At 40.4% G+C, this 18684-nt stretch overlaps 1 protein-coding gene across 1 annotated transcript in view; it reads left to right on the plus strand.

The window, feature by feature from the left end:
- The window catches only part of LOC124613164 (venom serine carboxypeptidase), a 135004-nt gene extending 127229 nt beyond the window's left edge, over nucleotides 1-7775 (plus strand). The window contains exon 7 of the mRNA XM_047141794.1: nucleotides 7274-7775. Coding sequence (XP_046997750.1) covers nucleotides 7274-7576 — 303 coding nt within the window. The 3' untranslated portion in view covers nucleotides 7577-7775. The remainder of the gene's footprint in view (nucleotides 1-7273) is intronic.
- Nucleotides 7776-18684: the final 10909 nt, after the last annotated feature.

Genomic DNA, 18684 nt, shown 5'->3' on the forward strand with positions numbered 1-18684 from the left:
CAAATTTGTACCTTTGTGAATCAGTTCTTCACCAATTTGTCATATAAAAGTGGAAAAATGGCAGCTCTTTCTTTGAGCAGGAGTCCTGGTTTCCTGGTATAAGACAAATACATTTGTTGCACCCTTTATAAGCATAAGGAAGAACAATTTCTTCCGCAACTTCATCTGTTTCCTCCTAAATACATAGTAAGAAATCATGTGATCACTCCTGTCAACCCCCATTTTCTTAATATTATAGTCAAGAATGGCATCTGGTTTTGATTTTACTTTGTATGAACATATGTGTCAGAGCTGGTCATTTTGTGCACAGTGGACAGGCATAGTACATCTCTTGTGTTTTTCCACTTCAAACAAAGCAGATGATTTCACCTCATTGACACACACATACCTTTTCAGTTTTTTGGAAACAATTTCATTTGGTAGTTCTTTCCAGTTAGTCATGCATGTACCAAGTGCTTTCGTTTTATGTTGCCACAGAAAATTGAATACTGCTGGTGAACTATAAACAGTGTGGCCTTTTCCCAGGTAATCTGCTAGAAACCTCTCAAGTAATAGTATTATGGAGTTGTCTTGTGTTCCTTTCCTAGCATATACCTCCAATCTAAGAACATAACCAGTTTTGGAATTGCACACAATAAACATCTTGATTCCATACTTGTCAGGTTAATTTTTTATGTAAACCCGAAATACCATTCTTCCATGAAAACGACACATGCCTTCATCAATAGTAAGGTTTCCAGATGGGTAAAATGATTTTTGTGATTCTAATAAAAAATGATCCAGGATAGGCCTGATTTTATGCAGGGGTTCATGCTGAGATTGACTTTTCGGAATGTAAGTTGCATTGTCATTCAAATTCAGGTTTGGTAATATTATGTTGAATCTGTTTCTGGCCATAATAGAACCAAGAAAAGGGGTTGAAATAAAATTGTTGGTAGACCAGTGATCTGTTAGTTTTTGTTTTCTTTTTTTTCACAAGACACACAAAAACAAATTTTGTGCAGTTTTACTCCCACCCACGAATTACAAAAACTGTGAGGCTTTACCCTGGAAGCTGCTTTGAGTTAGTCATAAACAGACTTTGCATATCTGTTTGTTGTGGATTTTGTGTGTTTCATTATGGAATCGGTGAAAAAGATGAAAAACACATTGAGAGAAGTGAAATTCTCATGAACAGCGGCCATTACTCCACTTTTCTCTACAAATTGTGGCACAGTAGCCTGATCGTCAGCAAATTTCCAACCTAATTCGGCATCAGTGGGTTTTTTCCATGAAATTTGTTGCCTCTTTGTTGGAGATGCAGACAGCTGTGCTGCAGCCAATGGTTGTGTTGCAGAGGATGTGCTTTGATCAGTAAACACTGGCTGCACAGATGCAGGCTCATCAGATTCCTCTGCAAGATAGACGAGATGAACATAAATAAATTTTCTGCTAACTGAAGCAACTCGAGCAATATAAGTCGTAATAATAATACTGAAGAAAAACTGCACTAGACAGCTCCTTACCTGTATCTGAATCCTCTTCATTCTCTTCACATTCAGACATTTCTCACTAAGACTCAGAATCTTCCACTTCTTCTTCTTCTAAGGCTTCTAAAATTTCTTTCTCACTCAGATATTTGAGAGAAAAATTAACAATAAATGGCAAACAGTAATGAGAATGTTTGAAACTCATGGCTACACCAATGCACAATACTGCAGCGTGTCATAGAAACTGCTATGCATGTCTAGCTGTTTCTTTTAACATAGTGTTAAAACCAGAAAACAGAGGGGAGTAGCAGTCATGGTACATACAGGCAGGTGTTCCACATAGCACTAACACAGTAGCCAGTCTGCTTCCGAATGGCTAATAGGCTGTGAGCAGCGTGCAACAGCCGCCCAACATATACTCGGGTGCGGTAGTTTCGAAGCAGTTCCGTAGCCCTACCTATGCTCGGGGTTGGTTGCCAAAGTGTTAAACATATATTGTTTGTTTGAAAGTTTATCAAAGTTCTGTGCATAGATACTGCAGGCCTGTCTGTGATTTCAGTCTGCTTCTGAGAGGAGTTGACATTTTTTTGCATGGCATTTTGAATTTCTTGCAGCAATAATGTCATTGTACTGAAACCCCCCTGGCGCACTTAATTTATAAGAGTATAAACACATTGCAATGTGGTACAATGACGGACAAGGTCATTGTGTTCTCTTCTTTTTGTTGTGAAGCAGCAATCTCAGTGTGTGGGAAGCCAGTTCATATGCTTAGATCTTCAGTCACTCATTCAAATTTTCTTTATCGACATCTTCAAAACCACTTAAATCCATTGCCATATTCATTATTTGTGCTGTCATCTTTGCTTCATCCCTGAAACTATGAAAATCATTTTCTTCTATATGTGGGAGAATTTTCCTCAATGATCGAACTAGCATATGTGGCTTGATTTCCCGCCAGGCATCAGAAATCTGGTATTCTTCCAGAATGCCACCAAATCATCATCATCAACTAGCATTCTCAGTAGACTAATCCAGTAGTGCCATTTATCGATGCTGTTGTGCCTTGGTGTATCGGATGTATAATGGCTGTCATATTAGGAGGTAAAAACTTAGTTAACCATCAGATCATCAGATACGAGAATCATCTCATCAGGATTTGAAGGGGCATTATAAAGCAATAGAACAGCCTTCTGTGCCAATTCTTTCTCTTCTAGAAATTGCCGAACTTATGGTACAAAATGTGTTTTGAACCAGTTTTTGAAAATTTCACTATCCATCAATGCTCTGTTTAGGTTGTAATAATGGACAGGGAGCTATGCTGCTGTGATAACCTTGGATCCTCCCCCTCCACCACCAACACCACCACCACCACCACCACCACCACCACCACCACCGCCCACCACACCACCATCACAATCACTAGTTGTTTACCTTTGTGGTTCCCAGAGGTATTAGCAGTGCACAAAATTGTAATGCAGTTTTTAGATGACATGTATCTTAGAGAATAAACTTTGCTCTTAAAAGCAAGGGTTCTGGTTGGTAGACATTTCCTATATAGAAATTTGGTCTGGTGTGGAATTCTCTTCTTCCACAAATTTCTAGAACTCTTCCCAGAAGGAATCAGCTGCACAACATTTGAACTAAGCTGTTCTTCTTGCACCTTAAGTTTGTGGATCCCATTATGTCGGAATCTGATTAGCCATCCAGATGAGGCAGCAAAGTCTCCCCTAACCCTACAGCTTCATGAAAAAATATAATTTTTTCAGCACACATCATGCCAAAACAGTGACACCTTCTGCTCGTTTGTTTTGCTGAACCATCGCAGAAAAGTAGGATCTAATTCATCCAGTGTAGATCTCTTCATACTTGTTTATGCAGATAGTCCATAATTAAAATTGCATTTCCTGCCAAATTCCAGTATTTTCTGCTTATTCCTTTTAAGGTCTTAACAGGCTGCATTCCAGTACCATAAACAACACTTAATTTTGCAGCAGTTTCCCCCTTCTCAAATCTCTCAATCAATTCTAATTTCTGTTACAAATGTCTTTTAACTTGTAAATCTTAGACTTTCCCGGCAATTCATTGTCGTCTCATTTGAGACTGGCTGTTCTGGTGGCAGTCAGCATCTTCCTAACAAGATATTTCGATGCCATAACTTGATAGTAGGAAAAGGGAGAGAAGGAAACGTAGTAGGTGAATATGGATTGGGGCTAAGAAATGAAAGAGGAAGCCGCCTGATAGAATTTTGCACAGAGCACAACTTGATCATAGCTAACACTTCGTTCAAGAATCATAAAAGAAGGTTGTATACATGGAAGAAGCCTGGAGATACTAAAAGGTATCAGATAGATTATATAATGGTAAGACAGAGATTTAGGAACCAGGTCTTAAATTATAAGACATTTCAAGGCGCAGATGTGGACTCTGACCACTGTAGATTAAAACTGAAGAAACTGCAAAAAGGTGGGAATTTAAGGAGATGGGACCTGGATAAACTGAAAGAACCAGAGGTTGTAAAGAGTTTCAGGGAGAGCATAAGGGAACAATTGACAGGAATGGGGGAAAGAATTACAGTGGAAGAAGAATGGGTAGCTTTGAGAGATGAAGTAGTGAAGGCAGCAGAGGATCTAGTAGGTAAAAAGACGAGGGCTAGTAGAAATCCTTGGGTAACAGAAGAAATATTGAATTTAATTGATGAAAGGATAAAATATAAAAATGCAGTAAATGAAGCAGGCAAAAAGGAATACAAACCTCTCAAAAATGAGATCGACAGGAAGTGCAAAATGGCTAAGCAGGGATGGCTAGAGGACAAATGTAAGGATGTAGAGGCTTATCTCACTAGGGGTAAGATAGATACTGCCTACAGGAAAATTAAAGAGACCTTTGGAGAAAAGAGAACCACTTGTATGAATATCAAGAGCTCAGATGGAAACCCAGTTCTAAGCAAAGAATGGAAAGCAGAAAGGTGGAAGGAGTATATAGAGGGTCTATACAAGAGCAGTGTACTTGAGGACAATATTATGGAAATGGAGAGGATGTAGATGAAGATGAAGATGAAATGGTAGATACGATACTGCGTGAAGAGTTTGATAGAGCAATGAAAGACCTGAGTCGAAACAAGGCCCCGGAAGTAGACAACATTCCATTAGAACTACTGACAGCCTTGGGAGAGCCAGTCCTGACAAAACTCTACCATCTAGTGAGTAAGATGTATGAGACAGGCAAAATACCCTCAGACTTCAAGAAGAATATAATAATTCCAATCCCAAAGAAAGCAGGTGCTGACACATGTGAAAATTATCGAACTATCAGTTTAATAAGTCACACCTGCAAAATACTAACACGAATTCTTTACAGACGAATGGAAAAACTGGTAGAAGCCGACCTCAGGGAAGATCAGTTTGAATTCCGTAGAAATATTGGAACACGTGAGGCATTACTGACCTTACGACTTATCTTAGAAGAAAGATTAAGGAAAGGCAAACCTACGTTTCTAGCATTTGTAGACTTAGAGAAAGCTTTTGACAATGTTGACTGGAATACCCTCTTTCAAATTCTAAAGGTGGCAGGGGTAAAATACAGGGAGTGAAAGGCTATTTACAATTTGTACAGAAACCAGATAGCAGTTATAAAGAGTCGAGGGGCGTGAAAGGGAAGCAGTGGTTGGGAAGGGAGTGAGACAGGGTTGTAGCCTCTCCCCGATGTTATTCTATCTGTGCATTGAGCAATCGGTAAAGGAAACAAAAGAAAGATTCGGAGTAGGTATTAAAATCCATGGAGAAGAAATAAAAACTTTGAGGTTCGCCGATGACATTGTAATTCTGGGGCGGAGGGAGGGGGGGGGGGGGGGGCGAAATCATAGAGGGAAACAGAGATAAATACTCAGAGGGATGCAGGTTGCAGTAGTTACTCAGATATGAAGAGGCTTGCACAGGATAGAGTAGCGTGAGGAGCTGCTGCATCGAACTAGTCTTTGGACTGGAGACAACAACAACAACAACAACAACAACAACAATTTGACATTTTCATCAGGTGTTTGCTGATACTGGCTGCCTGGCTGACCAGGTCCTATATTTATGTCTGGTTGGTGCCTGGAGTTCTGTCTGTCATCCTTTCTGGATTGTGACCCTTCTTTGTTTGGTCCATGGCAACAAGGCACGCTTGCATACTGTTCTAGGTGTTCACTATTCAGTCTTTGCCCACTGCGGGTGTCTTCAAGGTGGTGGCTGCCTCCTGGTGTTCCGTGTTTGGTCCATACCCATAAAGTGCATTTCATGTAATCTCACATTGCTGTAGATGTTCACTATATCATCTGCACCCACTACAGCCATCTCACACAGTAGTGTCAGCCTCGTGCTGTTCTGTATTATGTCTGCTCCTGTGAGGATCAGTCCTGAGTTTCACGTTGATGATGATCACTATTTCATCCGCTCCCTCTGTGGCAATCTCCTGCAGCATGGGCCACCACCTCATGGTCCGTATGTGGTCTGAGCCTGTCATTTATGCCTTCAGTTGTCCTGGGAACATTTTTTCCAGTGTTTCCATAGCACTTCAAAAGTGGATTCCAAGCAGTGCTGAGTTGGGATTCTGCTTCCTGATTGATTAGATTTTCTGCCATTGTGATTTCAATTGATTCATTGATGACACTATCCCAGAATCTGGGGGTTTGGGCTGGACCCTGGTTTTATCACAATCCATGTGTGTTCATGCTCCAGGCAGTGTTCTGCCATTGTTCATCTTGTGGCCTGCCTTAGCCTAGTGCATATTTGATGTTTCTTACATCTTATGTCCACTGTTCTGGTGGTTTGACTGATATGACATACTGCATTCACAAGGTGTGTGGTAAATGAATACCAGGTTTTCTTAATCGCAGATAGTCCTTGACTCTTCCAAGAAGAGCCCTGATTTTGTCGGCCAGTAGAACACACTTTGGATTTCATGTTTCTTCAGGATTCTGCTGATCTTAGCAGAGATGGTCCCTGCATACCATACAAAAGCTACCCTCCTGGTCTCCTCTTCTTGTTCCTCAGGCCCCCTGGTGAATGTATTGCTTTACAGATATCCCTGAACAAATATCTGTTGTCGTTGAGTGCCCACTGAAGATTTTATAATTATGTTGTCAAGCTGTCAGAGTTGGAAAGTGTCTTGGCTTAGTGCACCAGTGTTCTAAGTACCCTGGTCTTCTGTTCTGGGTGAGGGCAGCTGTCAGCCAGTAGATAAAAGTCAGTGTGTATTGGCTTTTGAGACACACTGTGCCTGAAGGTGCCATCTGCCTTCCTCTTCACCAGGACATTTAGGAAAGGAAGCTGACAATCTTGATCTAGTTTCATGGTGAACTTTGTCAGGTTGTCTTGAGCTTAGATTGTCCAAGAATTTGTCAAGTCGTGCTGGGACATGCTTTGTGAACACTTACATGCTGATTAATATCAGAAAACTGAGTTTGGTCTTTATTTAAACGGAACGGGGTGGCCGATGACAATGAGAATACTACTCCATTGCTTTGATGCGGTTATTTAAACAATGAAAAAGGCACTTATTGTCATGTAGTAGGTTGTTTATTGCTGTTTGCTAGAGAAAAATGTTCACTTTTTGTTTTAGATGCATGAACAATCTGCAAAGCAGATAATCCGTACATGAATAATCGGGAGTACACTGTATTTAGGTTAACAAAAAATGTTTTGTTCCATTGAGTTCCATTAATTTTGTTCTTTATGAGGTACAAGCCCTATGTTCAAAATTGCTCCATGAAGTCCACTTGTTTCTGAATTTACTGTTAATTTACAATGTTTCTATTCCTGTTCTAGGTGGAACAACTTCTTGGACACTATCGTGTGTTGATATATAATGGTCAGCTAGATATTATTGTGGCCTATCCACTTACGGAAAGCTACCTGCAGGTTTTGAAGTGGGGAGGTGCAGAAGAATACAGAAATGCTACACGTCAGAAGTGGCTTGTAGATGGTGAAATTGCTGGATATTCCAAGGCAGCAGGAAATCTGACTGAAGTGCTAGTGAGAAACGCAGGTCATATGGTTCCTACAGATCAGCCTAAATGGGCAATGGACCTTATCAATCGATTCACTTCTGGAAAACCTTTCCACGAATAAGTGGCAATAACATTCATGAAGAGCGAAAATTTTCATGAAAACCAAATTTAAAAATATATTTTCATTATAGCTAATGGCAGTTTCTATGTCATATGTCATCAGAGAACATTAATATCAGTTATGCTACCATAATAACAGATATACTGTAATCATTGTACATAGAGCTGGAATTTAATTAAATTTCACTCTGATTATAAAAGTTTCTTTATTTAGATACACGCAGTTTGGTATTGTTTTGACAAAAGTTGTGCCTGTATATACATAATTTATAAAGCAGTAACATAACATTTGACAAAAGCAAAACTTTAAACTTTAAACTTTCATTAACAGATTACTCATTTTAAATATAAAAATCTTCCGTAAGTTACAGTACAACACTGCAGATGTCAGTACACATACGACACAAAACACAACAGAATTACATACACTCAGCTACAGTGTGTTAAAAAGAAGATAAACTGCTGATAAGTAAGGGAGGTTTTACTTTATTATTTGCTGGTGTTTAGATGTAGCTGCACAATGTGAAGCTTTTGGCTCAACGCTAGGTCTCATTCAACCAACAGTATAGAGAAACTTGTATACAAATAAATAATTGCATATTCATACATGTAATATATTGGATTACAAAAAAAGTTAAACAGACGTGTAATAAAAAGGAATTGTGTCGCCATGAAACCCAGAGATACATGCTATATGAGATTACACATCTGATTCAAACTAAACAATTTTACCATTACTGCCTTCAGGTGATATGAAAGGCGTCTGCTTAATCCTTTGACTGCTGAAGATGCGCCACCTGCTTGGCGTGCTGGGGCGCCATGGCCTGTGGCGTAATCAGTCTACCTGCACTGCGTGCCTGTCTGTTGGAGCCACCGCCGGGACCGGATTGGCCCGCGCTGCTCAACCTGCCCTGTGCTGAATATTTCTCGGCTGAATACGACTCACGCTGAGCCTGTGTGAATTTTTGGTGAATTTGAGCTGTAATATCTCGGACGATAGTTTTTGTAAAGAAATCAAATTTGGCCATCTTGTACAACTTTTTGCATTCTCTTAAGAATAATAATGAAAAGAATTTTACAAGCCATATTGAGTCAGAAAATTGTAGGTAAATCGGCCAAAAAAAATAGGCATCCGAAAAAATTTCGAAGTTTGGCTTCTTGCGTCTCCTGAACTAATGCTATCACGAATGTGAAACTTGGCATGTAGTAACCTAACAACACAAGGTTCTTAAACATAAAGTTCCATTTCCATAGCACTCTTCAGTACAGAGTGAATTAAGAACAAAAATGAAGATTTTGTAAAAACGTCAAAAATGCGGTATTTTCGTTCAGATTTTGCTAAAAAGAACTATGCTCCATAAAACATACCAAGCTGTACAACTGGAATAAAAGTAGAGTGCAAAAATCAGGCCCAAAAACAATGTAAACGTTGGGTTAGCACGTCTAGTAGTGTGAACGCATGATGACAATGAAATTTAGTGTGCAATAGATTGACTGCACAATGATAAGGAATAAAAATTGTTATTCCCCTACTATTTTCCAATAATCTACAAATTTGTCAAAAAGATGTTGATTTTTATGAAAAGGTGAAAGCAGGTTGTATTCGATACTTCTTTTTCTAATACCGTTTTCTATTAATACTCCAAAGCCAGTCTCATTCGAACAAAAAATTTTTAAGCCCTGCACTCTCCACAGAACAATGAGTTTAATTTTCACTATCGGCTAACAACAGAGGCAAAGTAGCAAGAAAAATCGCACTGAGAAAAGAGTTTTAACTTTGGCATATTGTTTCTCGTTGATCAAAGGCATTTAATAAATCAGTTATGGAAAACATGTTTTGTAAAGTAGACAGAGTGTGATCTACATTTGTACTACCAAGGGTAAAAGAATATAAATCTCCATGTTAACATCTTAATAATTGAAATGTATCGTACGCAGATTAATGTATGGGTTTTGTTATATTGGCGCAATGTACTTGGCGTAATTACATTTGCCACAGTACAGATATTGTGCTATCTCAATCACCAAGTCTGTTCATTTGCCAGTAACCTGCTACATATGAAGAAGTCAGGCTTAGTTTGAATAATTTTACCCCTGTTGCATCTATTTCCCATCCTTCTTTACGACCCGGGATTTGGACCGGCACTGGCGAAGTTAAAAATAAATTCATATATATTTTGAATATAATAGAGGGAAACATTTCACATGGGAAAAATATATCTAAAAAGAAAGATGATGAGACTTACCAAACAAAAGCGCTGGCAGGTCGATAGACACACAAACACAAACATACACACAAAATTCAAGCTTTCGCAACAAACGGTTGCTTCGTCAGGAAAGAGGGAGGGAGAGGGTAAGGAGTCATTCCAATCCCGGGAGCGGAAAGACTTACCTTGGGGGGAAAAAAGGACAGGTATACACTCGCGCGCGCACACACACACATATCCATCCGCATATACACAGACACAAGCAGACATATATTTTTTTATATTTTTAACTTTTTTTAGTAATTCATTCAGAAGTGTCAATAAATTTTTTCAGGTTTAGTTTCCAATGATTAGTAATGCTGCTTTGTATGATAAGTCTCAAAGCAGGGTGCAAAACATAATGGAACGTTGCAAGTTTTGCATTGGTATCTAGTTTCCCAGCGCACTTTCTGTTTCGTGCAAACCATGCATCTGCACATCAGAGTACTTTTCTGCGAATGTTCACTCACAATAACAGTCGGGAAATGTCTCCCTGTGAATCGCAGAGGATTCTTGTCATCGTAGTGCCTTCCCCTACCAGCTTTTCTCCGTTCTGTAGCATATTTTTCTACTCTGTTCTGTAGCATATATTTCTACAATCTCCCTTATGAGATAAAGGTGAATCTCTGTGAGTGCCATTTTTCGCCCCGTTACCGACCGGTAGAGAGCATGAGCATTTAGAATGCACAAATCCAGAATGTGAAAAAATATTTCTTATACCAATTCAGTCTTACGCACTGATCCCACTGAGCTCAGTAAAATGTCATAACAGTCAACTGCACCCATACTCAAATAGTTATATACAATACATTGCGGTTTCTTTATTTTTTCGCCAGTATTTCTGTCAGTCTTCTCTGTTTCAACCATTTGTGTTGTGTGACTTGTGGTCAACATGAACACCTCTCTCTTATCACACCACTTGATAGCAAGGACCTTGTCAGTGGACCTAAACTGAGTTTCTCCTCATTTTAATTTCTTCTGTAGTTTTGGTATGTTGTGCCTGTTGTTAGGAACAGTGCTACATGCGGCTGTTCCATGGTTGTAAAGCCAGAGGAACTGGTCCTGGCTGGAGTACCAGTTATCGACATATATAATATGACCCTGTTCGAAATACGGTCCCATAAGAGTTGTCATTACATAGTCATGTTTTCCCAAATTGTGGAGCCCAATTTCTGTTGTCACACCTGTATATATAATAAAATCTAAAATATACCCACTCTGACAGTCTCACAGTACAAATTTCTTTATTCCGAATCTACTTTGCTTGGTTGCAATAAATTGCTTAAAAGATAATTATCCTTTGAACAGCAAGAGACTTTCATCTATACAAAGCTTGTGATGTGGGCAAAATGAATTACGAAACGTCTTACGAACTTTGTTAGCAATGTCGGATAATTCACACTCACTGTTGCTCTTAGTGAGCATATCCAAGATTTCTTTTTCTGTGCAACCACGGCGATGTGACATTTCTCACGTAGAAAACAAGAAAACTGACGAAAATACAGGAATCTTAAGTCAAATTCTGCAAAGAGCGAACACAGCAACAAAGATATATGCACTCTCAAATTACGCAGTCAGACCACTGAACAGCTACTAGAAGAGCAGGGCAGAAAGACAGCTCTGGTTGTATACATGTCCGTAGCGCTCAGATAGCTGTGTCCCAGGGCGCCTAAACTTGTCCCTATTGGTGGGAAGGCCAGTGGCGCAGGACACGTAAACACATCCTTAGCGCTGTACGGAAGACCCAAGGCCGCATATATACACGTCAGGCATGCCAGGGGAACGATGAGGCATGATGAGTTAACACGTCCGCATCAGTCAAAGGGTTAAAATGAAGTACTGAGATTCACCAGGCACTATTTTGCGCATTTATTCGGAGTTAAATCCAAAACCTCTGTCTTTTCTATAACATAGACTGCTACTTAATGTAAAGAAGACACATCAGTTGCAGAGAGGTTTGCCTATGTCAGTAAAGGTGCACCTACAAGCAAGCTCACCTCACTTACACACAACCGCCAACTCCAGCATCTCGGGCCGAAACGCTACATCATGTGAGATGCAAGCAGCAATCTGGTGGAGTGTGCAGGGAATAGACTTCCAACAGGCCCAGCGTCAGGAGGATGTGGGGCAGGGATGTGGGGAAAGAAGGAACAAGAAACGGGAGGAGCAGGGAAAGATGGCTGGATGTGTTGGAAGGGGGCTGCAAATAAGCAGGATGGGAGACACGAATGGGGAGGAGATGATAGGACTGAGGAGGTGGAAACTGTTGAGTGGTGGGTGTGGGGACAATATGTTACTGTAGTTTGAGGCCGGGGTAATTACGGAAGTGGAGAATGTGTTGTAAGGACAACTCCGATCTGTGCAGTTCAGAAAAGCTGGTGCTGGAGGGAAGGAGCCAGATGGCTCAGATAGTGAAGCAGCCATTGAAATAAAGTGCGTTGTGTTCAGCTGCATGTTGTGCCACAGGGTCGTCTACTTAGCTCTTCATCACAGTTTGGCAGTGGCCATTCATTCTGGTGGACAGGTGGTTGGTTGCCATACCAGTATAATGCAATGATAGCAGCAAAGCTGATGAATGACATGGCTGCTTTCACAGACGGCCCGACCCCTGATGGGGGTTGAATAAACCTGTGATAGGACTGGAATAGGAAGTGCTGGGCAGTTGAATTGGGCAAGTTTTGCATCTGGGTCTTCCACAGGGATGAGATCCTTATACCATGGGGTTGGGACTGCGAGTGGCATAGGGATGGATTAGGATGTTGTGGAGGTTGGGTGGGCGATGGGACACCACTTTAGGAGAGGTTGGAAGTGTCTCGAGTAAGATGTCCCTCATTTCAGGGCACAATGATAGGTATTCAAAGCCCTGGTGAAGGATGTGTTTCAGCCATGGAGTGTCCCTTTCGTCACCCAGTACCACCCTGGACTGGGACAATTGAACAATAGCCTTCGCCAGGGCTTTGAGTACATATCACCATGGCCTGAAATGAGAGACATCTACCAAGATACTTCCCATGCATCTTAAAGTGGTGTTCTGTTGCTCATCCAACCGCCACAACATCCTAGTCTATCCCTATGCCGCTCCCAACACCAACTCCAACCCCTTGCCACTAGTATCATATCCCTGTGAAAGACCCAGGTTCAAAACCTGTCCAATCCACCCACCCAGCACTTCCTATTCCAGTCATCACAGGTTTCTATATTTGACTATATTACATTCTCATGGAGATAAGGTGGAAATCATGAGTCTTTTGTCATGGAATATGATGCTCTGCAGTACCTAGATGCTTTGCAGCAGGAGTAGGCTGTCTCGTTACAAAGTTTGGCCTGCCTTCATCTTTCGTCTCAATTCTTATTCCCATCAGACATTACATTTAACTGTTTACCCTACAGTTCTCTAAAAATTTACTATACTATGCCTTTATCTATAATGTATAAAGGTATATTATCACTTGAAACATTTTCACAAAAGCATTATGCCTTCCAACTCAAGAGTGAATTTCAGAAGCCATACTTAGTATAATAAATATACAGGGTGATTCATGGAGATATGCAAATATTTTAATATGTATTCTAGAAGTAAAACTAAGGAAAAAGTTCATATAAACATAGGTCTACAAATGTTTAGTTACAGAGTTACAGCTAATAAAAGCTTTTGCCTGAAATTTAGCAACTTTGCTAATATGAAGCCACTGCAAAACTGTACGAGGTTAAAGTAAAGCACGATTTCAAGTTAGTTTGTTGACATTGGTCTGGTGAATCTAATAAAACATGTCCCAGACTTGTATCTCCAGTAGTTTTCCAGAACATCCAGAGAAGCTAAGATTATTATACAAGTAAATTTGTTTAATTTCCATTAAGAACATGGAACGTTTGTCATTGTTGGCAACTGTTAGTGAGTGGTTTCAGTCGTTTCCTAACCTTGAAACAGAGTTAGTTTTCTATATTGTTCAGTGAAAGAACATAACAACAACAGTGTATTTAAGTGAAACCACATAGTAACTGTTGCAGTTTGTAGATTATTTATGAAATGGGGATGTCTTTCTAATTTACAACAGAGGAATACGCCAATCTGGTGTTTATTTATGTCAAATGTGACGATAATGCTATGGCTGCAGTTAACGAATATCATGTACGTTATCCAACTCTGAGGATTCTGAATGCATGAACCATTAGCGGAGTATTTCCAATGTTACGGGAGACAGTTTCTCTACCTAGCATTCAAAACCAGTACACAATGTATCTCTCAACAATTAGACATTTCACAATCTAAGGTATGGCGTATACTAAGGTACAATAATCTGTATCCTTACCATAAACAAAAGGTGCACCATTTACATCTGGGAGATCCTGCTCTTTGCTTGGAGTTGCGCAACTGGTTAAATACTAATCGACAGTTACACAAATATATTTTATTTACTGATGAGGCTCAGTTTACTCAAGATGGTAGAAACAATTTACATTACAAGCATGTATGGTTTGAAGGAAGCCCACATGTAACAATGCAACGCAATTTCCGGCAGCAATTTAGCATAAATGTGTGGTATGGTATAATCAACACATACTTTATTGGACCATTCATTTTCTCTGGATGTCTTAACTGGTGGGACATACTTACAATTCCTTCAAGAAGAAAAGCCATGCTTGCTTGAAGACGTTTCAGTTGCTACACGATTGCAAATGTATTTTTCAACATTATGGTGCACCTCCACATTTCACCAATGCCGTTGCTACACATTTAAATGAACATTTTTCCCAGCAATGGATTGGTCGTGGTGCTACACATTTGTGGCCAACCAGATGGCCTGATTTAACACCAATGGATTTTTATGTATGGGGATAGATGAAAGACATAGTTTATGCGGACAAAGTCAATACACGTGAGCCATTACTTGCTCACATTATAAATGCAATAGGCAAAATTAAGAACAACCCTGTAAAACTGAAATGAGCAACACAATCTGTTCATACACGTGCAGCTAACTGCACTGAACTCAGTGAAGACCTTTTTGAACATTTATTGTTAATGTATTGTGAAATTGTATGTAAACTGTACAACTTATTTAACACTGAGCTTTGTTCTTTCCAGTTTAACATGAATTCATGTGTGTTATGGTATTAATAAAAGCAGACTATCTGACACATTTATACAGTTTCAGTTAATGTTATTACCAACATTTTTCCAAAATTGAATTCTCTACAACTTCTGTTGAGAACTTTGTGCAATTGTCTGGAATTTAAATAACAAATTGGGCCCAGTAGTTAATAAATTAAAAATTTTACAAAATTACATCTTTGCTTCTCTGGATAATTACTTACACGTCTGGGACATGTTTTATTAGATTACCAGCTCAAAAACAACAATATAAATGGAAACTGTGCTTTAACCCCGTAAACATTTGCGGACCTACCTGTTTGTTTATAAGAACTTTTTTCTTTAGTTTTACTTGTAGAATAACAAACTATTTGCATGTCTTCGTGAATCATCCTAATGTTAAAGTGTTCAATGAGCTGGAAATACAGGGTGCGTCAAAAAAAAATGTATACACACTTTGAAGCATCATAGAAAATTTATTCCCCGTTCTACAATGTTAAATTTCTGGAAATGGAAAACTAAGTCCAATTGGAAAAATAAATGCACTTTGCGAATGTGATTAATGTTCAAACAGGCGGCCTTCAGCGTCAATACATTTCTGAGTACAAGGCACCACTGATTCCAGACATCGTACCAAAGTGTCCAATGAGTTTTCTGGGCACACCCCCTGAATCTCATTCCAAAGTGTGTCCAGGTTACGTGGTTTGCATTAGTACACCTCATCTTTTACTGTGCCCCATAAGAAGAAATCCAGCGGCGAGAGGTCTGGAGAGCATGCAGGAAACTCGATTGGTCCCCTGCGTCCTATCCACTGGCCTGGCTTATTGTGATCCAGATATGCTCGTATGTCCCTATGATAGTGCGGCGGGGCACCATCTTGTTGGAAATAAAACTCATCATTACCATATAATGCACGAATGGCAGGGAATATGGAGTCAGCAAGCATTGTTAGGTACGTTTCTCCAGTAACAGTAGCTTCAAAGCGGAAAGGCCCAGCGAGTCCCCTTGCAGACAAACCACACCACACATTTACACCAGGCAAATTCACTGCCTTTTCAACTGTAATGTGAGGATTATCTTGAGCCCAGTACACACAATTGTGCCTATTGACAGTTCCATTGAGTTTGATTTGGGCTTCATCCAACCAAATTATGCTACCCATAAATCCCGGTTCACGTCTCACCATCTTGTGAACCTATTCACAAAATTCTAACCTACGATCTGGATCGTCGTCACTTAGCTGTTGCACCAGCCTTGGAATGTACACACGAAACTTGCCTTTCCTCAGAATGTGTAGCACACTACTAACATTTACATTACTCTTACGTGCCGCTTGCCTTGAAGATTTTTGAGGCGAATGCTGAAGCAGTTCCAAGACCGCAGTTGTGGAATCATCACTTGCAGCTGTACGAGGTCACCCTGATCGACCTTTACGCACATCACACACTGTTCCATGAATTTCGAATTTGTCTCGTAGACATGTAATTGTTAACCTTGAAAGTGGTTCTGCACCACACTCACTTCTCCACTGTCTTCGAACCGCAGCTACATTCTCAAACTTCGAGTACCACTTAATTATCTGCTTCCGCGCTTCAAAGCTCAAACGCACGTCCGCCATGTTGCAGTTACTTCCCTGCCACTGCTGCCACCCGTTTAAGAAACATAACATGACTTTCTCACATATATTTAACCTTTTAGAATGGGAAATAAATTGTCTAGGACAGTTCAAAGTGTGTATACATTTTTTGACGCACCCTGTATATATAATATGCTGAAAGAAAAATCTACTTAATAACTTGGTGGTGGTGCTTAGTGTTTAACGTTCCGTCGACAACGAGGTCATTAGAGACGGAGCACAAGCTCGGGTTAGGGAAGGATTGGGAAGGAAATCGGCCGTGCCCTTTCAAAGGAACCATCCCGGCATTTGCCTGAAACGATTTAGGGAAATCACGGAAAACCTAAATCAGGATGGCTGGAGACGGGATTGAACCGTCGTCCTCCCGAATGCGAGTCCAGTGTGCTAACCACTGCGCCACCTCGCTCGGTCTTAATAACTTGCTACAAATGGACACAGATGTAAAATTGCCAATTTTAAGGACTACAAGCTCCTTTTTCTGGCTTAAGAAGGAAAAGATTTGAGAGAGATAGTGCATAAGGTTAAGGATTTAGGAAAGAAGACAGAAGAAATGGCACTGGGTCAAGGAAGGCTTAGCAGACATTATGAGGGCGCAAAAACTGGTTGTTTGTGTAAGACAGAATTGGAAGTGGAGAGAAAAGAAGGTATCAATGGGAAAAGGACACTAAAAGAAACTAAAACAGAATTATTACTATAAAAGAGTGTCAGTAGGGTGCAGGTACCCACTTTGATGATGGTAACTGCTGGGGAGATTTGAAGAGAAGGCACTTACATTGGCCCCAGATCAATGGAAATGCTTTTTTTAGATACCTGGCTGACAGCTTTATTAGATGGCTTCACGGGAGGGAAAAGCTTGATGTTTTCTTGGACCACCCAAACTCATGCCATCCTAACATTAAATTCACCATGGAACTGGAGTAGGATGGACTACTCCCATTCCTAGAGGAAGGCAGATGGTACCTTCAGTCACAGTGTATACCACAGACCCACTCACAGCAACTTGTCCCTGCAAGCCAGCAGTTGCCACCATATGGCACGGAAAAATGGTGTACTCAGAACTCAGGGCTACCAGCCACAAACTCTGTCAGATCCTGAAAATTTGGTGATGGAGATAGAAGACCTATGATCTGTGTTCTACAAAAATGGATACTCTTCTTGGGGTGTTCAGAAGGCACTGCACCATTTCCCCCACCAGAGGTTCCTGAGGAGATACAAGAAGAAATGAGGAAGGTTGCATATTTGCCATATGTTGGGCCAATATCTGTCAAAATCAGCAGAATTCTCCTCGAACGTATCACCAAGAGCGTGTTCCATTCACAGACCAAGATTAAGGCTTTGCTAGGGAGTGTGAAGGATGGCCGGGATCTGCCAAAATCGGGCATTTACCACATCCATGTGAATGTGGTGGCTTGCATCAGCCAGACAACAACGATAACTGTTGACATCAGGTGCAAAGAACACCAAAGGCAGACCAGACAGAGGGATCACCAAGTCAGCAGTCGCTGAGCACTGTTTGGAACTGTCATTCTATGAGTTATAATGACATCAAGATACTGGGATGGGATTATCAGAGAATCTATTGAAATTAATGTCATGGAGAATCTCATTAACCATGACACCGGTTTCCAGTTGAGTTCTGCCTGGAATCCAGCACTCAATCTTGTGAGGAGGCAACATCAAGACCCCAGGGAACACAAGTATGAAGATAGATAGAGAAAACCCCCAAGTACATGTATCAAAAGAATGCACATGGAATAGTATCTCACACAGTAGACCCAATATCTGAGGACATTCTACCAAGGTTTGAGCAGCAATTTGAACACCAGTGGCTAGAAAAGAACTCTGCAGCTGCTCACGGTGAGCACAGGCCTGGCAGAGTGCCTGACATGGCATGCCACAGTAACAGAATGTCCTAGATCACAGGAGGGCTTAAATGACAACAATTGGAAAATAAAATGTCCAGCATGACTTGGACATCATTCAGAACTTCATTCAACAAGACTGAATGGATAGAAATGACAAAGTATGTGGACAGCATTCAGAACTGCCACAGCTAGAAGGAAGTACTATAGTTGCTGCTATTGGTCACCGCATACCACATCCTTCTATTCCACAGAATAATTTCTATTACTATA

The sequence above is a fragment of the Schistocerca americana genome, chromosome 4 (genome assembly GCF_021461395.2).
Source record: "Schistocerca americana isolate TAMUIC-IGC-003095 chromosome 4, iqSchAmer2.1, whole genome shotgun sequence".
Lineage (NCBI taxonomy): Eukaryota > Metazoa > Arthropoda > Insecta > Orthoptera > Acrididae > Schistocerca > Schistocerca americana.